At 37.4% G+C, this 26,632-nt stretch overlaps 1 protein-coding gene across 1 annotated transcript; it reads right to left on the bottom strand.

The window, feature by feature from the left end:
- Window positions 1-7,980: 7,980 nt before the first annotated feature.
- Window positions 7,981-26,429, bottom strand: LOC136556097 (uncharacterized). The gene is made up of 5 exons (XM_066549152.1): window positions 26,310-26,429; window positions 25,312-25,408; window positions 24,827-25,232; window positions 9,125-9,287; window positions 7,981-8,230 (listed from the first exon to the last, which is right to left on the bottom strand). Exons 1-4 carry the CDS (start codon window positions 26,427-26,429, stop codon window positions 9,131-9,133), a joined length of 780 nt encoding a protein of 259 aa, XP_066405249.1. The 3' UTR covers window positions 7,981-8,230; window positions 9,125-9,130.
- Window positions 26,430-26,632: the final 203 nt, after the last annotated feature.

Genomic DNA, 26,632 nt, shown 5'->3' with positions numbered 1-26,632 from the left:
TGTTCCAATTAAATTCCTATTATGTATGGGAAATTAATCCTTTACTTCCCAAAAACCAATTTCACACCAAAATAAGCACAAATACTATTCCAGCATTTTTTAAACTATACCCTCTCTTTGATTTTACCCCATTTGCTGTGTTATATCTAAATTTAGGGACACAATGGCTCTGTATAATAAAAATGAATAGAAAAGATATCCTGAGATAATAATCAAATGAGTTTCCTTTATTGCTGAGAACCAGCAAAATACATAGGATAAAATGACATTACTAGGGCACAGGAATCTGAAAGGTCTAGAGTAATTTTTACTCTCTAATTATTATCAGAGTTTGCAGAAAGATACACCATGTCTTATAGATTATAGAAGATATCTTCAGGTTTTATCCTCTGATATAAAAGTAGGAAAGTTCAAACAGGTCCAAAATTCTATAAATAACAATACTGTATTACAGTGTTCTGAGAATGTGTCAAGTCTTGAAGAGCCAGATTGTGATCCTGGCTTTGTGCCCACACCAGGAATTATGAGGCTGTTCAGCATTCATACTGCCTACATTTGCTGCCTATGTAGCTGCTTGCAATTATGGTAGCAAGGAGCTTCTCTAGAACCGTTGGTTTACCCTTCTTTGCATGTGGAACTAGAAAATTGACTATAAATTGTATAGAACTCTCCAATCCCTAGGAGTCCTGGAAAGTAATCCACTCTCATTACAGGACTCATACATGCTGGCATATTCCTCTACCTGAAAAAGAGAGTGGGATAGAAGTGTGAGAACACAGAACTCTGTGGCTTTGAGCCATAATAGGACTTGCTTCTTTTAGGCTTGTGGATTATCACTGTTAGCCTATGAGTCAATATTAATTTACTCCATGCACTATGGGCAAAGAAGTCTCTCCTGACTCCTGGTATCTACAGTTCCATCTGTCCCAACAAATGAAAGAGGAATGCTGTTTAAGCACTAGACTTCAGTACATCTACACCTGTTTATTTGATAATTCTTTCCATAGTTATGCTTTAGATTGCTCCAAATACCTCTTTTTAAGACAAGATCCGCACAGGGGAGACAGCTTTCTTCATGAGCAAATCTCAAAAGTGTATGCAGATAAAACTTGATCAGGTTTCCACCAGTTTTCCCTCCCTCAAATATGGTCCTCACAGACTTGTCACACAGTCGCTCATCACAAATCCACATCACACCTCAAAACTTCCAATAACAGGATCCTCTGAGTTTCTTCAAATAAATCGATACTCTAGGGAGCTGTAAGATAGTTTTCACATTAGTTCTGGCATTTTAATCTGGGTGAAGATGGGGGAATCCACCTGCCACATGACATGTAAATTAAAGATGACCTCACAGGGGCTTCAAGGTTTGGATAAAAGACAAAATTGAGCACTATGTAGTGTGGATCAGGTAAAGCTATGCAAGACTGGCTATCTCTAACCCATGTGGAAATGAGCTTTTCTCTTGACCTCAGAAACTCTCAGTTCTCAGAAGCTCTCATTCCTTGACTGTTTTTTACATAGTACTGAGGGCATAGTCTCAAGTTACTGTCCATTCACTGGCAATTACTATCTGTCTTCCCTCTGTTCCTTTGTCTATTAAAATCTTAAGAAAAATATCATTAGTACAGCACTTCCCTGAGAAAACAATTTGGTGAATGTGCAGATCCATAAATATAAGCCATAATTTAAAAAAGTAGGCATTTACATCATTTTGGGATTTTTAGACACTGTTTATCATATGCTTCTTCAAATGCAGTAACAGATGACTGTAACAACTTCTAGTGCTATTGTGAAGGCAGACCTCTCTTTTATAAGCTGAACACTCCAGTCGTCTTCCCACTCATTACATCCTACATGTTGTCAATCTTAGTTTCAAGAACTGTCAATCAGAAATGCAGTGGATGATATGTGCAGCATTTTTTAACAACACGAAGGTGGGCATTTCTTTGATTTTCCTTTATTCTCTTGATTGCAAAGTGCAGTATGTGTCTTGAATACAAGCAAACACAAAAGTACATAGAAAACAGTATTTTGAAAAATGAAAACAGAACTTTGGTACAGTAACCCTTACAGCTAATCAAAGCCTTATTGTTAGTCCTGATTATTTTATACAGTGGTTCTAGATATCATAATTACCTCTTTAGGCTTAAGGTTATTGATTTAGTAAGAGCAATTATGAAGCATTAAAAAAAGAAGGAAAATAAATGTCACAATAATTTGATGAAGCACATTGTAACTTTTACGGTTCTATTAGTATAAATGATCAAGATGCCAGGAGAAGGAGAAAGAAAAGGAGAAAAAAAGAAGGAAAGGGTGGCACAAGACTGGAAGTAAAGGCAGTATTAAATGTGTGATTTACTCAATAGGCAAATTTTTATGTTTTAATACTAATACAATTACTGCTGCTATCCTTGGAGATGTACAGATGTCTCATATAACAATGTAAACTACAATAAAAATGCTGCTCTTATATAATTCACCTATGGAATTTCTGGGCAAGTTTTTGTTAACTCTTTGAGGGAATACATTTTTGACAACTCTTTCAAAAAAATCTCAAGAGATTTACCTGCTGCCATTGGTATTAGAAAATGGCAATTTCACATATGCTTATCAAGTCTCTGGTGTCATGCACTTTAAATAACTTGCCAGGCTTGCTGAGCTGGTGTGTCTCAAAAGCATTGACTGACCAGTTGGTCATCTATTATGGTGTTATAAAATTGATACTGACATTATTTCAGCAGTAGTATATACAGAACAAAAAATCTTCAGTAGAGAATAAATGAAAAAAAATGCATGCTCTATTCTGATGTTAAAAAATATTTTCTTCCTGTCTTCCCCAGAAGCTTAACTTTTTTCAGTGATGATTCATGATGATTCAGTGGGTATTTCAGCAACATCACAAATTTCCAATTCAGACTTGAACGACTTCATGAATTTTGTGGGGTGATCAAGAAGTTAAGTACTGATGGTAGTATTACAGCTTTAAAAAATACATACTTACACAGCTTGAAATAGCAAAAGCTTTCATGTCTGACAAATGTTGCTCATAATGAAAATATTTAGATATTCCTAACTACAGACATCATCAGATGTTGCTAAAATTACCAATGTTGCACCATACTGAAGGCAAAATGAATCATTGTCAGTTACTTCTGTGTTCCAAAAAGCCTTATCACCTCTAGCTTCTCATCTTTTTAAAACTCCTTTTTGGGTCTCCAAAAGTACTGATTTTCTATAATGGGGCATTATAATTTCTCTTCCAATCCTTGACCCACAGGATACCAGCAGAACTGACTAATTTTCAATTTGTCTGACTGTTGTTTCCTGCAAGGACTCTTTGGACTATAATCTATTTTATGGCTAATTCTTAGATTTAATTTGCTATCTACTGGCATATGACAAAATGAAGGCAGCCTTCCAAACTCCTCACCCTATTAAGGGGTAAAGGAAGTTAAGTACACAGAGAACGCAGATATGATACAGATGAGCTTTCACACACCAGATTTACATTTTTGGACTTCTTCAGCATTCTTATCCACAATTTGCTTTTTAAGGTTTCACTGTTTTATTTCCAGTAAGAAGCAGATACCTGTTCCCTGTCTAGGGAATGGTAGTTGGAAATATTCCCTGATTATACATACCTCTGTGTCACCATTCTCTGCATGTCACATACAGAGAATATGGCCAATTCTAATACAGCTTCAGAATAGAATGAAAATTATAGCTCATGTGACCAGAGTCACAAAGGATAAAGTATTAAAACATACTAAAATATGGACTGGACCTAATTTATGAAAAACAGTTCAGAGGCTTGTACCTTTTTCCATACCTATTCTGAAGTGTTCCTGACCTTACTTAACCTTGTCTTTCTTACTTTTGAGAGCTTCTTACAGATTTTTTAAAGAGGCCCTATGTAAGAGTGAGAATTTTTAGTTCTGTGAGATGCCTATGCATTGCAGTAAGGAAGACTTAAAAGAATAAAAGAGTATGCAAAATTAAGTGGATGTTGCACATTCTTTAACTCCTTCTCATTCTAGAAGGAAAAGATGTAAGTTGAAAGGGATCATCATCTGCCTGGAGTTGGTACTTAAAAAAGTATGAGTGAGACTTGAATTTGTTGTTGGTAGTTTTAAGTAATAACCCTCACAATTCCAGGCCCAATGTGGAGCACAGCTGATTAAGGCTTCCTAGAACCATACACATACCCCTGGAGTGCTTGAATAGGAGGAATTCTTGTTTCCATTTACTGAGTTGTGGCCCAAACTAGCACTAAATTAATAGAAAAAAATTAAAATTCCTCTAATAAATGTAAATAGAATAGCTAGAAATATATTTAAAAGTACTCCAGAGTGGGGTTTTTTTCCACGAAAGAACATAATTTTCCACGAGAAACATAAATTGCATTTTAAATTTTCACTCCATAAAAAAAGGAATGGAAAAAAAAAACAGGACTCTTGGAGGAGAAAGATTAACTCTTAACTATCTGTCCAAATCCAATTGCAATATACTATGATTCTTCTTGACCCCTGAATTGCTTCCTGTTTGTATTTCCTTTAAGAACACAATTGTACAGAAACTGAGTAAATACACTGAGAGACAACAAGGTTTTTTTTTTCATTTAAAAAAATCAGTGGAAAAAGATCTACTGATAAATTTATTAAATCATGCAGGTGACAACAAATTCAGCAGTTCCATAAAAATTTCATATTTATATAATAATCTGTTAGTACGGACGATTTTGAATCTTTACCAGATCATTCAGCACAGTGTAGATAGTGAAAAGGAGATCTTACAGATCTTACAGATTTAGACTGTATGCCTTTCTGCACATTTTTCCCTCTGACAAAAGCACCAAGTAAAAGAAGGTTCTCCCAAATACTAAAATAAGCTGTAGGAAAAAAATTGGCAAAATGATGAAACCCATACATGCCAGATGGCAGTGTTTCCATGTTCCAGTACAAGGGTGTTATAATTCCATTCTTGACTGCAGTTCTTTACATAAAAGTCACCAAAAATAGAATGTATTGCAAAACCATATTCAACCATGAGTATGAGTTTTAGGAGTCCCAGTACATAAAAGGAAATGACTGCTACATCACAATTTTTAAAAATATCTAACACCTCTTTAAAGTAAAAGTTAAACACAGGCTGCACAAAAAAAAAAAAAATCTCTCTAAAGATATCGAACAAAAAAACCCACTTAGTACAACTGAGTTTGAGCTTGCAGTCTTTTTTTAAGATGTTTGGTATTTTTTTCAATCAGATCATTCTTATCTCTTGAGACAGCCTAGTGAGCAGAACAAAATTTTCCTTTTTAAACAGTGGCTAGTTGTCCTGTTTCACACAGCAAATTACATGGAAATCCAGAAAAGGGTTCAACTAACCAAGAGATAATAAAACCTGTATCTCAGGCCTATACTTTCTATAAAGGCTATTAAGCCATGTATGCAGGTATTTCCTGACCTAAACAAGAGCATGCAATTTCTGTAGCATAGCAGACAAAACATTTTGCATGTGTGTGAATTTTGAGATCATTACATACCAGAGATACACTGAACTAAAAAGCAAATTTGAAAAGAGGGCAGTTTGGAAGTTCAGCAGTAGGGTTCTTTCCTGCCTGTTCTCCTGGCCAAAACTTTTTCTCCCTTTTAGACAGTGTAACAGAGATTTGGTAATCCAAAATAAGAGTTTCTCCATTATGAACTAATGCTAATAGAGACATTCTGAAGTGTTCTTTTGCATGTAGGAGCTTAATTTCAGCTTTAAAGTTCACTTTGGTTGCCCAATATGAATCTGACCATGAATACTTTATTCCAATGTTTGAAAATTCATATTCTAGTGCTGGCCATATTCTTTCAACAGTGTTTTAAGAAAATAGAGTTTCAAGTAACAGGACTTTTCAAAACACCGAAATTCTTCAAATTCGTTACAGGCATACAATTTCTTATAGTTAAAAAACTTTAAAAAGAAAGGTTTATGGTTTACAGTTGAAAGTTCCCAAAAGTTAGTTTATTTTTTTTTTCTGTCTAATCTCTACAAAATGAATGAGGAAAATATTTCTGTTTTATAAATACAAATACAGAATTTTGGATAAGGGGAAGGCAAAGAGGGAAATACAATTTTCTAATATCTGTTTAAAGCTAGACAAAAGCAGGATTTGGGGATAAAAACTTTTAAAAAAATTAATTTTGAAGTTTAAATTACAGTAAAGAAAATGGAAATAGTCACTTTGAAATTTATTTTGCACAGGAAGTGTCGTCTTTGAAAATAAGGTTGTATTCTGGAAAAAATATTTCACAATAGAATTAAACTGTCATTTAGTTTTTCTGTGTTATATCAGAGTTGCATTGAAAATTGAAAAGTAAAGTATTTTTGAGCACAAAAAGCTGAGTAAATACATGAGACATGGAAGACATTGACACCAAAATATCTTCAGAAATGAGAAGGCACACCAAAAAAATAGCTAGCTATGGTATGCATGTCTTTGTGCAGGGATCTTTGCAGAGTTAACTCAAGATATGAGGATGGTGTTTCAGGATATGTCTCCTCAGGACATCACTGCCATACAGATACAGTTGACAAGCTACATTGATCTAAGTCACCTTTGCATGCTGTCAAACAACTTAGCACTCCATTTCACTTCACTCTGCAGTTCATTGACAGTTCACACTGCTTGTATGTCAGTTTGCTCCTGGGCTCTCTTTTGAACTGTCACAGCTAATTTTCTCTCAGGGAACCTTCAGGTGGGGATAATTTACTCCAAAGTAAACCTATAGGCAGTATGAATACGACTGCAACAGGTCTGTGCGCACATCTGCACCACCACAGTCACACACACACCTGCATGGCACACACGGAGCCCTCCACTGCAAGGCCGGACCTTTGCTGCTCAACAGTTCTCACATCATACTGCCAGCCATACAGCACACACATTTGGTACAATTTTATAAAATTACCACTTGTGGAATAAACAGGGTCTTAGCTTTCCTCAGGCACCCTAAGACCTTTGGGCATGGATGGTCGGTCACAGCAATGTAGATCCCCAGCTATTAATATTAAACCCCGAATGTGTGTCCTGCCTGGCTTCGTCTGGCCTCGCTGCTGGACCAAAGGCGGCAGCTGTGGCGTTTTTCACCCCAGAGATGCCTTTGGCTGGCTGGGTGCTGCAGCTGGGCGCTCAGAACAAGTCCAGGTAAAATAGGAACTCAGTTTACCTTTGGTAGAAAAGGTTCAGACGGTGAAGAGAAAAGGAGCGGGTTCTGCCGTGTAGCTTAGATCCAGAGTTTATTGTAGCATGGTTGACCTCTGAATGTGGCAACAGCTCCAGCCAGACAGGCAGAGCCGGAGCCACGGCAGAGACCCAGCAGAGACCCCGACCGCATGGTCCCGTGTCCTTTTTAAGCCCCGGGGACAGAGGGAGGGGAGGGACAGGTGAGGGCCAAGCAGGTGTGAGCAGGGGAAGGGTCAGGGGATGTGGACGCTGGGACAAACCAATGAGCCCAGGCCTGGGGGGCATCTGCCAATCACACGACGCCTTGCTGGAAGGTGCCAGGCAGGAGGGCAAAAGGGGAGGGGGAAAGGTTGGCATCCTTGAGGGGGATGGGATAGGTGAGAAGGAAATGGTGACACACTGCAACACCCAGCCATCCCAGAAACAATGCAGGTCCCATTAGGGAGGTGCTTTGTCCAGACCAGAAACCCTCCTGCTAGCTGTTCTATTGCACTGAATACATTAATGTTTAGAATATCCACTCCTGTGCCTGAAGCAATACAGCAGGGTTTACAGAGGAAGACAGAGGGCTTGCTACATTCTGGCCTGCTCCATGCTATGCACAAACACTGGTAGTTCCTCAAAACTAATATGTAAATTTAAAGGTGTAGAAGTTCAATATTCATCCAGAACATACTCCCAGTGCAGATGCACTTGTTGGTGGATTGTTTAATTTTTCTCCATTCAGAACAAAAAAAACTTCACACTGTGTCATAGATATATTATTGTGTAATATTTTATTAAAACATATCTCAAAGTTATTTACAAAGGAAGCTACTATCTTCCAAATACTAACACTACCATAAGAAAACCCTATTGAGTGCATGATGAGTTTTTCATTCTCTAACTTGTTTTCCTATTCACAGCATAGGAAGCTGAAGGATGCAGAGTGCAGAGTCTGAATACACAATTTATTCATGGAAAAAATCAAGGTGTATTTTTAATATCCAGGGTCCACTGAAAATAAAGGTACATGATAATATGTTAAAGACATAATGATAAGACTAAATGAAGATTCTGCAACTATTTCTATGTATGAGTACTTATCTCTTAAATTATATCTTCTATTATTGTTTTATATTTACTTTTAGCTAACACATAACAAACTTGTTACCAATGTCCTCACTCAAATAGATATACCTGAACTAAACCCTCATTTTTATAGTAGAGGTTGTATTTTTCATAGGAATAAGATAGTATCAGGCTCCACAACACTATTTAAATTAGTGAATTAGTGTTACTTCCATTTTTGTTCAATACTTTTTCATATGAAAATGACCACTACCTGAAACTAGTTACAAAACTAAAATACTGCCAAAATGTTTGTAAAATAATTTTAATACTTACCATACTATTTATCTCCTTTCCCTAGTTATAGGAAAACTTTACAATGCTTAGATGGTAAAAACAGATGAGGGGAGGAGTACAAATCAATAGGTTTTTCTGCTAACAGGACTGAAGCCTATTCTAGCGTGGCAGGTTTTCTGTTTCCTTGTGGGGGGGAGGAAAACAAATGAAAAAAAACCGCAATTAAATGAGAAATAATGGTGAGGATGCAAAAAGAAAAATGTTTCAAAAATGAGGTTTCAGTCTTCATGGCTTTGGCACAATGCTGACTTTCCCCCAACATTTCTGCAGAAGTGTGGGGAGGCAGAATGCTCTGCACTGCTTCTAGGACATACACTTTCTTTTGCCAACTGCGCTAGGGCTCAGCAGCACCCTCACACAGCCAACACACGGTCAGTGTTTAAAATTTACTCTAAAAAGATCCTAAACTCAATTCAATTCAATTCACTAAATTGAAGGAACAATCAGTGTTCACATCTCCAAGAAGATTCCACTCAAACCTACCTCAATTTAAATCATTGGCTCAGCAAATTCAGACATTTCCATTATCTTTAGAACATTAAGCCACTCCTTCCAGCAATGCTTGAAAGAGACATTTCTTCTTCCTTTCTTTCTTCCTTTGAAATGAGTTTCTTTCACCATAAGAAGCATGCTGGAAAATTGTGAACTGCAAAGAATTATTAAGATAAGTTAGTGAAAGAGGTGGGAATAGAAATCAGGAACTCTAGGCCTTATTCATGTGCCTTGAAGCTAAAAGAGAATTACATAATATGCATTTTCCTATATCAGACACCCACTATTATACATTACAGAAAAGTATGCCTTTAAGAAATTTTTATGGTAATCCTATTTCTTTGATTGGCAATGCCAAGACATCAGCATCTTTTAAAAAATGAAATAAGAAACTAGTCTATATTCCATGCATCCTAGTGTTTCAATCTATATAAAGAATTCACTAAGTTTATTATACCATCTACTTGATTTGAAGGGGGAGGAATTAATGAAATGACAAAATCTAGTAAGGCATGTCTCAAAAACTTAATGATTAAATTACTTGTTCTGTCACTGCAATGATAACATTTGAAAAAGCCTCTACTGAGATAGGAGAACAGATTTCTTATCACAGAAATCTATCTGTGGGGAAAGTAAATTATTTGCTCTAATCTATATTCAATATATTCTTTCTCAACTAGAAAAATAAAGTCCATCTATAAAAGAATTCTTTAAAAACAAAAGGCATCCAGAAAGACAGTCATTCCCAAAGTAGTAGCTGCTTCTGGTCATTTGGGCTCAGCATAAAATTAATCCTCAGAAGAATTTAACACTACTCTGAAAAGATTAGAGAGCATTTTATACATATATATATATATATATATATAAAATACTTATACAGCAATGATTTGGATGTTCTTTCTTGCTTTGTCATTATTAGGGTCATTTGTAAGGCCTTTGGTCCTATGATGGAAAAGGAGGGAGTTTTCTACTGCTGTCTGTTGATGAATGAGGAATAGAATTGAAGTCCACAGGAGAACAAGCTCGTTCCCACTCCTCTTTGGTGAGCAAGAGGAATTGAAGCTTGGAAAAAAGTCAGTCTGCATTAGCTTTCCCTGGGAAGCCCTCCAGGACTCATCAGAACAGCGTGCAAACTCCCAATGGCATGGAAAGAAAGAAAAGGTTCTGTTCTGTGGTTAGGGCTCAAAGGTCATGTGATTGACCCCAAAAATTTTGTGAGGAAATTATACAGATGTGATTATAGGAAGATATCTTTGCAATAAAAGAGCACTGTGTTAAACTAGCAGAAGGCAGCAACAGAAAACCTCATTATGGCTGTTAAAATCCACTCTGACATGTCCTAAAGACTTCAGAAGGTAACCTAAAGGTGCACTGGTTTGAAACCCTGTTTCAAACATGAATAGTGTCTCACAGTTACTACATTGCAAAAAGATAAAGCAGCATACTCAAATTCAGTACTTAAAGGACAGTGATTCCAGTGGATTAAGAACGTTGTTTGGTAGATAGCTTTGTAAAGCACACAGAAAGAATATGTCTACATTTGTATTTGTTGCCAATTCTGGACAGAAATATAGTAAGATTACTACTGCAGCCATGGGGGGGAGCGTATTTTTTATAAACATATATCCTTAAAATATGATTTTTGCAGAGAATTACAGAAATACTTTCTGCATTAAAATCTGATTTATAAGATAACACAGTTTCTAGAAGGAGCCTAATAAATTTGCTTTTGCTACTTGGTTTTAGCAGCAAGTCAGCTTCTGTAACATTTTCTTCAGTGTTCACTGTAACTTGACTTAAAATTCATTGGTATTTCTACATTGCTAGAAAAGATTTAGTTAATAATCCGTTTCTTTAGCCTTTCTGAAAAAAAAAAGCTTTATGTAAACATTTTTAAAATTTTAAAATTAACTGAGGCTAGTAGAAAACCGCCCCAAGTACCAGTTTAATAGATGTAAGATAGTAGAAAAAGTTGATATCTAGCTTCAACTGCTCATTAAAAGAATGAAGTATATTGTGTTGTTCTTGAGGGAAGTTTATTAGTTTCTGTTCTGCTCTCTGCTTCACTGGTGATGTGACACATATCTCCAGACTTATTGGCTGGGAACCGATGATTTAGAAAACTCATGGGGTGGTAAGTGTTCTTATAAACAACTAGTTAATTTGCTCCTGGGAAACTTTTTCATGCCCAGTTGTCAAAGCTTTGCAAGGCTTATAGAAAACTAGGTTGAATCAGTGAAAGAAAAAATTAATCTGAAATTAAAATTTAAGTTCTCTTCCTGAAACTAAAATGCTTCACATAAAACACAGAGGACCAATAATTTTGAATCTGAATGATCACTCATTCTGTACTGCAAGCTGAATACTGATGCCCTTGTAAGCTGCTTACACCATGTGAAGACCTCATCAATAATGCACTACCAAGAGTCCTAGTCACCTAAGTGTAACTCAGCTCTCCTGAACAACACAATGTGCCAACACCAGCTACAACTAGCATTAGGAAAATGAGTTATATGGGAAGGGATGTTGACTCATTTAACCTATTTTACTGTGAGCAGAGAGACAAATCACTGGTACCAAGCTTTCCTGGACACTGTGTTATCATCTTCTCCACCATTTCTCTTTTTTCACACTGCTGTACTTGAGTATCTTCTTTCCTTCAGTTTGCTGCTACTAGCAATGCCACTCTGGGCACAGAGCCTCACTTAATACATTAATTGGACTGCACTCTCTTCTGTGCTTTACCTTTAATACTGGCACATCTCTCTAGAGAGCAACCCTGCTCATTGGGAAACACTGAACTGCAGGGATAAAGTGCAATTGCTGTTTTACAGCACATAAACCAGTGGCTGATGCATTCTTCTGGAGCATTCCCCATATAACAAACTGGATTCTTTTATGCAATGATGGTATTTGTCTCTGGCTTATATCTCTTTAAGTACCTGCATTTGAATGAACATTGCAAGTTAACAGGACCAGAGAAGGCATTTAATTTTTCTAGGCCTTTTAAATGGAGGTTGAATTTAGATGTCCTTGCAAAGGCCAAGTAGGGCTCCATGAAATTTCTTTCAGATAACCTGATAGAAAAATATGATTAAAAGCTTTTGATTTTGAAATTCAAACACAAATACTATAGTAAAATACAGTTATTGAATTTCCTTCATAATTTTTCTTTTGGATGATTTTTCTTCAAAAATTTGCCTGATTATGGGTCTTTCTAAAATAGAAGCTAGAGTTCTTTGCAATGCTTAATTCTTTATTTGCCTACCAACTACAGCAGTGAGCAGCCCAAATTTGATCCATATTTGATGCTTTCCATTACTGTATGTGAGAGGCATAGTCTTGCAAAGTTTTCCTTATTTTTCCTACCACTGCCTCCACACACAGTAACCTTCACACTGAATGAGAATAGCTGGATACAGCTTCCTGCATGGCTTCTCAATTGCTGGCAATTTAGTTGGCCAGATGGGGTTTCTATGGAGAAACGTGAAGGCTAAGTGTGCCCCTGCAGAGCTCTTGGCTCCTGCTGACTCAGCAAGTTAAGGACACAATCAAATAGTACAACTTCCACCTCTTTTCTCCCCTTCTTTATAACCCCTTCTATTTTTCCTTCTTCCACTCATCCAGGACTGTGTCTGTACTACTATTTCAGGTGACACTCTTTTTTCCCAATTAGGATCTGCAGTATCTTGCAATTAAGGCAGTCTTTACCAGTCTCACTCTAAGTTCCTACAGGGAAACTGTGAAGTCATAGAGACTACAGAGAGGCATGAAGCTTTAGCAGACACACAAAGCAGCAGCTGTGTGTGTAGATAATATGAAATGGTAGGACCGAGCTCTTCAGCCAGGAATGGAGGATAGTGCAGTGTCTGCATATTGTCTCTGTATGAGTATCAGAATGAGGCATCAGTTGGTTTCTGCTTTACTGAGACTAGGAAGGCATTAAGAGCAGGAGCAGCAGCTGAGATATAATTTTTTTTTTCCAGAGAAGCCTTAAAATAGACTAAGTGAGGGCACATATTGAGGGAAATGAGATTTAAGCTGCATTATAAATGGAAATGTCTTCAAATGGCATAATTTTGAAAATGTGCTGAGGCACCAGTCCTTTTAAAAGTCATGGGAACATAGTCATTAACCACACTAAAGTAGAGGAAAGTCCCATAATACAAGCTTACATTTGCAACTGATTGACTTTAGAATGCCTTAAATTGGCACATAAATATTTTTATGAAGGAGAGACAGCTCTGGGAAACAAAACACTGAAGAAAGCCAGCCAGTAAAACCAAACACCTTATCAAGAACAGGCTACCAGCAAGTGAAATTTTGGCCACAATATACTTGTACATCAAATAGGAGAGTTTGGCTCTCCGACATTCTTCTTTAAAATGGAAATATGCCCTCAGTTTTATAAAGATATGTTCTTTTCTTCAAAATTATATCTCAAGGTCCAAAAAAAACAGCCACAGGATGGGAATATTTTTGTCTCTGCCCAGATTTAGTGACGATTCATTAAAAGAAATATTTCTGTTGTAATTATAAGGCACAAGCTGAATATTTAGAAATTTTCTTTTCCCTTTATGGACAGCAAAATATGATTTTTAAAACAGTATTTCATGATTGATTAGTCCTCACTTTGGCCCAGAGTTCTTTTTATTTTTTTGAATTAGCAAGTCAAAGTGACAGGAGCCTTGAATGATTATGATGAGAGCACATGTGTAGTGAGAAAACACTACTACATGGGCTGTTCTCTGTCTCAGACCTTAAATTTCCAGCATGAATGATGTTTGCATTCTTCTGTACTCATTTAGTTGGCATCTAATCCTTTTTTATTAAAACCAAAATTATTTTCTAAAAGCTATTCCTGCTTTTGAGCTACATAAAAGAGGAAAAAAAATCAACATAAATTATTTACTCCAATTCTTTCTATTGAAGAATGAGAAAATTGATGAATCTGAGAAAATTGACCATATTCTGTGTATTGTTGTTAACTACTTCTGATGTCCTATTGGCAACTCTTGTGTTCTATGAAATTTTACAACAGCAGCTATTGGTCAAATATTTTCTTGCTATAATCAAGTGACCATACATATATGTAGAAATATATTAAAATATACACATACAAGCATATATATATATATATATATATATATATATATATATATACACACATATATGTTATGCAGGAATCTCTAAAATGGGGTCTAGGTAAATTAAATTTTCTGCTATGACTTTCTTCCATTTCCATCAAGTGGAAGTCAAGAGAAATAGTTTATTTCCATTCAGAAGCTTACTGAGCTATTTCATCAAAGTGCTTTCTTTCCTACCAGACATGTACAGCATAGTGGACATGAGGCTTTCTGGAAGTTGAAAGGGTGGAAGTTTTGCTGTAACCTAATACACTATTTAATTGAACATATTACTTTAAATTAGTTTTTTAAACTGCTAATATGTTTTATGTTATATATTCAGTTGAGAAAACCAGAGATATCTCTGGGTGAAGGGAACTTATTCCTGTCTTTTCTTTCACAGAAAAGTTTACAGAACAATGTTTAGTTATTGTATCTATGTTGCTTGTCTGGACCCGACCCCTTCCTTTCATGGAATACATTTCATATCTGAACCTTCTTTCTTTCAAGTCTTTCCACTAAATTACATTCCATCTGTGAAGCCTACAAAGCCTTAATCATGCCTTCTAACAAATGTTATCACACTTATATAGCAAAAGATGCCCAGAGAGAATCATAGAACATTTGGGAACTTCAACCATCTGTGCATCTCCCACTTATGCTTATTCAAGAGTTTTTACCCACACCCCAGTTCCCTCTTCTCCAAAGTGTTGCATACCTAGGTACATTTCCTTTTGTAGAGACAGGGACCTGTGCTGTCCTCTCTCTGCAATAGAAATTACTATATGCCACAAAATTATATTAGAAGGCTATTTTTAGGGTCAAAAAATTAACTGTTCATTTCATAGTTAGAAAATTATGAAATTAAGCTATAGATGTAATCATAGTTCCTGTACAACTACTAGTACTTGTGAAGTCTGATATAGTCTTTCATTAGAGCTATATTTTTTCTCCTCAAGATCCCTACTTGCTGCCTTGAACAGAACTGACCTTCTCTGATGTTAAATCAAGGCAAAATCCAGGGTTTCATTGTGTCTGAATGTTTTGTTTTAAAGCTGGAGACTGACATTCACTTCCAGATACAATTCCCCCATGATGTCACAGAACAAAACATTTTGATTGTGATTTCACCATATCTGAGTTCTTACCTGAAATCATGAGACTGTTTCACTGAAGAATGAACATTTCCAGACACTTATGTCACTGAGAGTTTGGCTTGGATATGTAAAAGTATGTAATTCTCAACACTCCTCAAAGATATGAATCTTAAAGACTCAGATATACTAAATCTATGGATATTTTTTACCTCAGTCTCTGTAGTACCTTCACATTTTAATACTGGAATCATTGTACGCCACAGTATAATATAATTTTCCACAAATTAAATAAAGCTTTTAAATTTTTTAAACAATACAGTGATATACACCATAAAAAATACCATTTAATAATTCTGTGTGCTGGATGCTGTTCTAACAGTGGGCAATAAGGCCATGGGACAAATACTGAACATGAACAAAAACTTTCTTAGTAAATCCAACCTTATGTACTTCTTCTGTGTAATTAAATAAAAATAAGGATTATTTTATTTAATTATTTTCTTTCTTTTTTTCATTTGCTCTTTCTTTCTTTCTTTCTTTCTTTCTTTCTTTCTTTCTTTCTTTCTTTCTTTCTTTCTTTCCCTTCCTTCCTTCCTTCCTTCCTTCCTTCCTTCCTTCCTTCCTTCCTTCCTTCCTTCCTTCCTTCCTTCCTTCCTTCCTTCATTCCCTTTTTTTCTTTTTTATTTTAATTTTATTCCAAATTGAAATTCAGTGTAGAAAGTATACATAAACATGCCATTAGATTGTAATCACTGCATTAAGGGTATGCTGAAAGTATTCTGATATTTTCTGGCTTCTGAGGGCTACATTGACTACATTATTCATATTTGGCAATATTAATATTGTTCTTTACATTAATTTTTGGGTTTTTACTTTTTTTCCTAGGTTATTTATCAGCCAAAACTGAAATTAAAGAAACCTGAAAAAACAACAAAATTAAGTCTTATGTTTCCTTATTGATACTTAGGTGATTGGTCATTAGCAAAAGCCTTTACAAATTGAACTAAATATATACAATGCTACCATTGTTTAGAGACAGAATGAATGTGATAATTTTATAGCAAATTCCATAGCTATTTTTGACATCACTGATACCTGGAACAGTCACTAGCACTTCATCTTTTTCTCTCTATTCAGATCTAACTTTCATCCCTCTGCGTTCAAACATGGAAGCTTCCTGCTACCATTGTTATGTCCCAGAAGAGGCCACATAATACCAGAGTATTGTAGTTTCTGGACAAAGAGATGAGATTGTCAATAGAATATTAGTTAAGCACATGTTGGGCTACATAAAATGTGAATAAAATATTTGAGGAGCTTATTGCCTAAAAATGTCAAGTCCTTACCACTCTTATGTAAATACAATACTTTAGTGCATTGCAATTTCAACAAATTTGGATGGATTGATTTTTATATTCAGACAAAAAACTCCAAAAAGCTAGCTTCTTAAAAGCTCAAGTTCATAGTGGAATGTATAAAAATACTGAAAATATTTAAATAAGATTGCCTATAAGTTTCATCATGGGTAAATCTAGCTTCATTATCAGATATCATTGAATCAGGCTGACTTTTTTCAAAAATTTAAATATAGATGTGGACTTGTAAAGAAGTTATATGCTAAAACTCAGTAAGGTAATAGGCAAGCAAAAAAAGGGATATATTATTTGAAGTGCCATGAAGTCATAATAGTTATCATTCTTACTTATAACTTTCAGAGGAATAATAATACCAAGTTAAGTTAATAACTTCTTCCAAGAATGACACAAGATGAAAACTCAAAAAGTTTTCTTATCAATACTTTTTGTTCATGAACTTTTTGAAACTGCAGTAAATTAAATATATCCTCCTTAAGTTGCACTATGAGTCATGCAGTGCCCCTTGAAAAAAATAGACATTTAGTACAAAAATGCTAAAATTATTTTAAAAGAAAAACAAAAGTTAATAAATAAAGCTCCAATAACTTAAGTAGCTGTGTTGATGCATTAGAATTGGAACTCCATCAACTTTCTGAAATCTGTTTTTTCTCATTTCTCCCTTATAAATTTTTAATTGTATTTGTTCACAAAATTTAAAACAAACCTAAACATTTCTTATCTTCACCTCTCTATTATTGTATTTCTAATCCATTTATACTGATCTATCTCTCCAAACTTCTCTAAGGTATTTGATACAAGACTCTTCATAGAATGTTGTTCATCAAGAACTTTATATATATATATATAAATATACACTTTCTGTATATTCAGTTTGATAACACTTGGCAACTGGTAGTATCACCTGTCATTTGGATTGACTATTGACATTCTGGGTGGCTCTGGTCTTGTAAGTGCCAAATCTATGTTTTCAGAGTCTTTTTACAGCTTTAATAATCTAGCTGTATATTATTTTAATCTAGCTGTATATTATTCAACTCTGTGAAAGTGCAAAGTTCCTTCTGGTCAGGTATGGTTCCTCTACTCTGGAATGATCTACTTATCTTCACTTTCATTGCCATTCTTCTAATATAAAGCATTCAGACATTCAAAATAATGAATTTTCAGAAGATAATGTAGGTCACATATGAGTAATGCATGAACAAGACAGAAAATAAGACATGCAGTGGCAAAATAGGCAAATATGTTCAGAGTTACATGTTGTACTTTTTAATAAAATGTCAAATATAAACCTTTAGACCTTATTCAAAAATTGCTTAGAAAGCATTGGCTCTACTTTTGCAGAATGTGCAATAAACACAAAGTTAAGTAAAATTATAAATATTTACCTAGAGATACCCAAATAAATTGTGTACATTGTTTCAGGTCCCAGTAAGGATTGTGATGTTGAAATGAGCAAAGTGATCAATGCAAGCAAAGTCATAGAACAAAAATTACCACATCTGAAATAAAATTATTTCAAAGACTACAGAATAGTATAAGCCAGTAGTCCAGATAACCTACACTGCAGAATTCTGAAGAAATTAATGCATATGTCTGAAGAGACTAGAACAAGAATTTTTAGTAAAGGTATCAGTTTCAACAGGGAAAGAGAAGAGAGGAAATAAATAATGTTTCAATAAGACTTTTTTTATGGGTTTAGAATGCAAAGTTTCAAAATAATTTTTTGAAGCTAAGAATAAGTAATTGAACAGAATCACAGAATCATTTAGGTTGGAAAAGATCTCTGAGATCATCAAGTCCAGCCTTTGACTGATCATCAACTTTTCAACTAGACCATGGCTCTAAATGTCACATCCATCTATTTCTTGAACAGCTCCATTAAGGGCGACTCCACCAGGTTCCTGGGCAGTCCATTCCAGTGTTTAACAACCCTTTCTGATGCCCAGCCTCAACCTCTACTGGCACAGCTTGAGTGTATGCCCTCTTGTCCTGTTGCTGGCTGCCTGGGAGAAGAGGCTGAACCCCACCTAGCTAAAACCTTCCTTCAGGCAACTGTAGAGAGCAAGAAGGTCCCCCCGAGCCTCCATTTCTGCAGGCTAAACAACCCTCCAGCGCTCTCTCAGCCACTCCTCACAGGACTTACCCTCCAAACCCTTCCCCAGCTCTACTGCCCCTCTCCAGAACTTCTCCAGCCCCTCAATGTCTTTCTTGTACTGAAGGTCCCAGAACTGGACACAGTGCCTGAGGTCTGCCCTAACCAGTGTCAAGCACAGGGGGACAATCACTTCCCTGGTCTGCTGGCGACACTATTCTTCTAAAAGTACAGAAGTATAGAGAACAGAAGTAAAAACCAAACTTAACATCCAAACATATTCGAGAGAAGATACTACCATATATCAATATCTCTGTATCTTTAATAATGTATCTTCTATTCCAGGCATGAAATCTCACATATCTGGACTTCAAAACAGCTTTTGACACAATCTGATATGAAAATAATTACTTAAGACAGAGAAGATAAAGAATGGACTAATCAGGAGAGGACGACAGGTTGTGTTAGGTGTTTGCATGATTAGATGGAAGCTTTTAAGGGGTTTTTTATGGAGTGTCTTGCCATAGAGCTTTCTGATATTTAAGTTAAAAATTAGATCATAAAACCTCAGAACATGCTGCTGAAATTTGCTGGTAAAGCAAGCCTGAGAACCATCAAAATGATGAAAACAAACAAGAAGAATCAGATGACTTGATGACTTCTATAATAGAAATGCAATTACATTTAATAGTACAAACAGCAATGTAACTAGATTTTCATCTATAAACTGTGAGTTTATCAGCTGAAAATGACAGAGAAAAGAAAGATGCAGCCAATCTACTAAAGAAGGACTACTAGTCATCAAAACATGATGTAGCTATGAAAAATGCTAATACAGAGTATTAAACATAATATTTCTGGGTTAAATAAAGAGATGTTTAACATTACCACATGAGGTAGAGTACATCTTTATGATGAAAATCATAAGTCACTTGTGTCCTCCATATTAAAAAAGGGTTCACTGAAAACATCATTAAAAATGGAGTGGAGGGAGGTGAAGGGGAAGTTTGTCTGCATAATCTCAGGAATGCAGAATTTAGATCATGAAAGGAAATTTAAAAATCTTGTATTATTTAGCAGAAAAAAACCTAACCCTAAGATGAGAGAAATTCACTCTGTAAACACATGAATGGGTAAAAAGAGCCTGCAGATGTTTATAATGTACTGAACTTTAAGATAAGTATCAACATAAGAATTTTACATGTATATACAAACACATATTTTAAAGATATGCTTTTCATGCAACATGAGTTCTTGCACTAATGGAAGATAGGACTCAGTGCCCAAGAATGACAATTTTTTATGAGTCATAAAGACGATCTCTGGGGTCAGTGTTTTAATGGCATTTATTTTGATTCAAATGCACATAATTTTCTTCTTCACTCATCTGCTTAAGATCTACATGAATGCTTTAAACATCATTCACTCACAAGGTGCCTAATGCAAAGCTTATTTAGTCAAAGTGCTTCCATTGACTTCTGTGTGCTTTGTATTAGGTTCTATACCCTTACCCATAGTCAGCTGCTGCAGGCTGCAGTTTTATCACAGTATTAGACTGCTTTTCTCTTTTCCCCATGATCTTAAGAGGGAAAGAAAAAGGTATACTTTGGCTTGCCCTGTCTGTTCTTTAATGTGCTTAGATTGCAGTTATTTCCTGCTGAGCCCTGAATGAGGTTTAGTTTGTTGAAGAGCAACTTTTTAATCATCTCACAGAATGAATGAACTAGAAGATATGTCAGGTTTCTATCAGAAGATGAAAAACATAGAAACTTATCAGTACCTCTCTTCCTCTAGATATATTTTAGTCATAAAAACCCACTCTGTACAGTACTTATTACTCTTATAAAGGACACTAAAAATGTAATTATGCAAAGGATGATCACCAAGAAACTTTGCAAAACACCTAAAGCAGATGTAAAAGTATGGCTGTGTCTGCATGGCAGAAAGTGCAAGTGAGACAGCAGGATTGATCAGATGATGATCAGATGATTTCAATGTCAGACTATGTAATCTTCCTCACAGGAAGGGTGACTACAACCCCTTAATTCCTATTTTGGAGAGTTCAGATAGCAGTGCAAAACATTTTAGAAGCAAAGCTGATCAGGTATGTAGCAGTGCTTAGCAGCCAAAATATATTTGGCTACTCCTGTTTGTTCTAAAAGGATCCTGGTTTAGGGTGATAGAACCAGGGTCTTCTTCAGCTTCTAATTGCTATTTTGGCTAAATACCAAAGCTGCTCACTAGGCCTGTACACTATAGACATGGATATACAAGTTTATGTTTTAATGTACTTCAGGGAAAGGCACAAGGAACTCTACTTCTTCATACTTTCTCTTGCTCACCAAAAACAGTTGATGGTAGCAGGTGAATAGCCCTTACTTTTTTTCAGTGAACACTCATGTCTCTGACAGGGTCAAACAGTGAATTAAGGGAAAACTTTTTCTGCTTCTCCACTGTACAGCTGAATAAGGCTTATAGCAACATGACCTCTAAGGATTCTAATGATGCACTTTTCATATGAAAAGAAATGACAAGCCTAACATTATAAAATACCTAGTAAAGAAAGTAGTTTTAAACATTGCAGAACAAAGCCAAATAGCCTGTCCAACAGGCAATCAACAGCTTGATCCCATTCTAAATTATTTTCCTTGCCACCATATTTATTTCCCTAATATAGAACAACTGTGTTCTATACCCTAGTTGTTCTGTACAACTATTACTCTTCTTTTTTCTGCCAGAGAGCAGTTATTGTTTTGAAAAAGCAGACAGAAACATTAAAGCTCCCAGCTAAGTGAGTATATGTGTAGATTTATAAATTTAATTTTAAATGTAATCAATAACATATATTGGCATTAACTTACAGAAAGGAATAGAGATGCACAGCATTCAGTTATCAATACCAGTACTTGAATTATAATATCAAAGATTCTTCTTCAGAACTTCTCAGAGTTGCCCTCTTGCTTAAGTATTTTATCTTCTGCTCAACAGGCAGCTGACAACACAGCACAATCATGAAGACATACCAGATCTTCTATGATCTCCTGAATTATATTAAAAATAAATCAAAACTGCACAGGATGCACTAAGAAAGAACATTAGGCAAAAGATATGCCCTCATGATTTTCATTCAAAAATGGAAGAAAACTTTCATTTACAGAAAAAGAATTTGTAGCATCCAAAAAAAAAAAAAAAAAAACCAGTAGAAAATGTAGGACATAGAACTGAAAAATCACATTAGGTCAAGAAGTCCTCAAGAGTACATTGAGGTGAAATGATTTTACAAAGTCTGTGTACTCAGTTTGGTATATAAAGGATAGCTGGCTGAAGTAAGTGAGAGCACGTGCTTAAAAACATCTGTATTTCAATATATCTGTAACAGTTTAGTATATTTTAATGCTATCCATCAAATTTCATGACACAAGATTTTCTTTGTATGTAGTTGTCTGGAATACAAACCTGTTTTAAAGGCTTCAGAAAGAGTTCTTTGACTCTCCAGCAATCCATCAAATAAAGCAGAAATTATTGTCACATATTTAAAGACAAATCTTGATGTGAACCCAGAATATAGTAAAATAACATAAAGAAATGCACAACTATGGTCTAATGAACCTAATCTGGAAAGAGTAAATTTTTTTAGTGGTTTGCCTGGGTGACTGCACAGGTCATTGCACTTCTTTTTCTCTCCTAGGGATAATTTACAAAGCACTTTGAGACCTTCAGTGTGCTCACTACTGATAGCCACCTTGGAAACACTATATATATTAAAAAAATACCTAAATTATTTCCCAGAGTAACTGTACTGTTCTCTGCTAATAACCCTACATACATACCAATTGTACACATTTAATATTTTCTGTGACAATGAACGTATTTTTCTTTCTTTGGCGGTGCTACCTGGTTCTCATACATTTCATTTAAATAAAGTCCAGTTTAATTATCTCTTCTAAATGTCTCATTGTATCTTTTTATGAAGAAAATGTACTAATGACTCATCATTTTCCTCTATTTTTATAGGAATTCATGAAAGCTCACCTTAATTTTTTATCGTTTTCTTTGCATTTAGAGAACATGAACAATAGTTTAATTTAAAAATAAATCTATAAAATAATGGGGCTGGGTACAGAACTCATTTATATCCCTGCAAATCCAGGGAAGTTAGCACTTGCATGTGAAAGAAATTTAACAAAAATATGCCTCCCTTCATTAAAGTTCACATGAGTTTTTAAAGACCTTTCACTAACTTTTCTTTCTGATTTTAAGCATATTCTCTCTGTTATTTCTACATTATTATGAGTGGGTAGATATTTTTGTAAACATCTGGGAAAAAAACCCGGTCTGTAAATGGCCTTCCATGACAAGTTCTAGAAAAAGAAAGAAAAAGAAAGAAAGAAAGGAAGAAAAGAAAGAGAAAGAAACAAAGAAAGAAAGAAGGAAAGAAAGAAAGAGAAAAAGAAAAAGAAAATCTCAATGCTAATAATTGTGATTTTTGAGGAATATATACACACTGCAAAAATCTTAGTAAACAGAATCACTATCTCTTTGGCTAAATATTAATTTTCATCATTCTTCATAAATGTGAGAACTCAGAAATGCTGATGGAATCATGCCTATGCAAGAACCTTTCACTTTGAACAGACTTCAGTTTGAGTTTAAGAATGAACGATTATAATCATGCGAGATTTAACCACTGTTATCCAACACAGATTAATTCTGCTCTGTCAGTAACTTTTATGGTGCATAATCTAGCTCAAAATTCGAGAGAGTAAAAGAGAGAGGATTTAAACAAAGTAACTGGTTTCATGCTTAGCTAGCATTCAGTTAAATAAGCACAGATGTGGGGTTTATCTGCTTAAAAGTAAATCTGTGGTTTTCTTATTTAAACTCTTACGTTTTAACATCTATCAGAAAGGCTGCTGCTGCAATGAATAATTTAATCACTGCTGCCTATTACATGTTACTACACTGCAAGCATATTTGCAGAGCTGTGAAAGACACTGGCCAAGTGTCAGCACTCCCTGTAACTCAGCCGGCCTCCCAGTACATTCACTGCGAGCAACTCAGGGAGCTCCGAGGCGGCCGGAGGGCACTTGTGGTAGGGAAGGGAGTGAAGAGGTCACAACAGAATTGCACCAGATCAGCAAGACACTTTGGAGAGATGAAAGGTCACCGCGGGCTCCGTGCTGCTGTGGTGTCATTTCAGCTGCTTGTCCCTTGGTGGAGTTCTTGAGTTAGTTTCGCCTTTCCGTCAAATGGCTTTAACTGCTTCATGTGGGGGTTCTGTCCTTGTTTTTACCCTGCTTTTGAATTTTCTGTCATGTTTACTGTATTTAATCTTTTCCATGTATTATTATGAATACGTTACTTTCAAGGCAATATGATTTTTCCCCTCCTGAAGCTTCTTTTTACTTTGTGAGTGAAAATAGTAATATGCAGTGTGTATTTGTTAGGGTACAGAGTGGTGTGGATATGTAAATAATCTGTCTCTCTTTAACCAGAGACTGATTCCGACTGCAGATCCCAGAAGTAATTTTCCAGTGCGAGCCACTGACATTCCCAAACTGTGAAAACCAAATTGTCGTGGGCTGAAAGCGCCAACTGCGGACGCGAGTCCGGCTGCCGGCGGCAGAAGCTGGGCTCAGCCAACACAAGAAGATAAACCAGCCATTAATTATATCTGCATATTTTAACGATGACCCCTGTCTTTCCAATCAACAACTACAACAACGACAACAAAGCCCCGGTGCAGAGCATCGGGAGCTTGGGGGATGCACAGAGCCGGGGAAGCTCCCAGGCTGCTTTAGGATTTCCCCACGTACAGCAGGCTGCGATTGTCAGCAAGACGGATTCCTTCCCACACGCAAGATGCCACTTCGGTGGCCTTATCAGATGTTCCCTTTAAGGACACAAGCTCCTATTTCCCCTCTGTATATCACCAGCATCTCGGGCTATTTTATTTATTACAGACGATTACATTTGTGATCCCTCTTCCCACTTGATCTCACCAGATCAGGAGGACAAATGCCGTGTCGTGTCGGAGCGCGTGTGGGCGTCTGTGTGCATCGGAGCGGGGGGGCAGCCGGCAGGGGGGACTCACACTGCGCAACAGATTTGCCCGAGAGGGACCAACCTCCCCCGCCTGGAACAGCCGCGCTTGCTCCTGCCGACACCCGGGAGGCCGAGGGTGCGCGGGACCGGCGGTCTGCGGGGCCGGGGAGGCGGAGAGAGGAGGGTGCGGGGGTAATTCTGCTCTCTGCCGTCTCGAACGAGTGGGATGCGGGGGGGCGCGGGGGACACACGGGCAGCACAGCCCCGTGCTCCCCCCGGCAGCCGGGGCACGTGGAGCGGGAGCAGCGCGGCCATCCACCATGCAGCGCACGTCGGGCCCATTTCCCACGCCGGCCGCCTGCCCTGGGGGAGGAGGGGAGGAGGGGAGGAGAGGAGGAGGGGAGGGAGGAAGGGAGAATGATAGGAAAGGGGGGGCCGTTACCTCTGCTCCGAAAGAGGAACCAATCCACTGTGAAGGACGCAGCACTCCCGAGCAGGAAAGACATTGCACATTCAGAGAGAGATTGCATGTGAAGACACTGCAAAAGAGAAGGAAAGGAGGGGGGGACTGGGGGGCGCAGACCGCGTGTGAAAGGCATAGTGTGTGTAAGAGAGGCCAGCGAGAGTAGGAAAGGAAGGGGGAGCAATTGCACATGGCAAGAGAAAGAAATCACTCATTCGCTTGAAAGAGGCACTCGCAAGGAGACCGTAGTAGAAACAACGGGGAAGGAGACGCAGGCAAGAAGGCGAGCGTCCATGCCGTGCAACAGCCTGGAATCCGATTAAAGTTTATGGCGGGGAGGTTAAAAACGCTCTCATCCCGCCCCTTCCCTGGCGAACACATTAAGTTTCCTGGCTGCGTTTAAAAACACAAAGGGACGGGAACAGCGGGACCTGCGGTTCGCAGTTGTATTTCCAGCGCAGGGAGCCAGTGTAATGCAGTATGCTGGTATTCCTGCGTACTGGCATGTCTGGATCTTACACTGTGAGCAAAATTTCCTCCTCGCGGAGCTCCAGAACAGCGAGGGGGAATTTTAACAAATTCAAGTTGCTTGGCAAATATAATAGGGATTTGGTACTAATCCTACTTAACCCGCTGCGAAGATGCTGCGCTCCCGAACCCCCCTCCTCCGTCCGGGACTGCGGCGGTGAGCACTGAGCCTGCGCCGAGCTGGGCTTTCTCGCTGATGCTGCAGATAGAAAGCCGAGTGTCTCCAGCACCGGCGGGGGAGGGTTTTCGTGTTCTGGCAAGGCAGAGCGGCCGGGGCCGGTGCCAGGGCCGGAGGAGGCTCCGGAGGAGCAGCCCTGCAGCCCTCCGGAGAAGGGAGCAGTCCCTCCCACCCTAGCGCCGACTCCATGCGGCGCGGCTCTGCCCCTCTGTGTCTCTGGACTCCTCAAGGAAAGAGGTGGCAACCTTCCCTCCCTCCTACAATCACTCACCGCCCCAAATGACAAAGACACGCTGTGACCGCTGCTTTGAACCACCTCAACATATCCGGCCGCTTTTCGCTTAAATATATCATCGCGATGAAAGAGACATTTCGCTACATTGGTCTGCATGCGTTTTTATTCAAAAGAGCCATTTGTACTGAGGAATGCACACACAAACACATACAGAACGCGCACGTACAGAACTTGCTTTCCCACATGTGTTCACAGAGGGAGAAGGAGCAGCTGGATTCCTGCCTTCCCCTGGCTGCGCGCACGCACACAGGCGCACACACATGTACCCGCGCACACACATGTACCCGCACACACATGTA

The sequence above is a fragment of the Molothrus aeneus genome, chromosome 4 (genome assembly GCF_037042795.1).
Source record: "Molothrus aeneus isolate 106 chromosome 4, BPBGC_Maene_1.0, whole genome shotgun sequence".
In the NCBI taxonomy this organism is placed as follows: Eukaryota; Metazoa; Chordata; class Aves; order Passeriformes; family Icteridae; genus Molothrus; species Molothrus aeneus.
The sequence above is the reverse complement of the archived record's forward strand: the minus strand, read 5'-3'. Positions and strand labels throughout refer to the sequence as shown.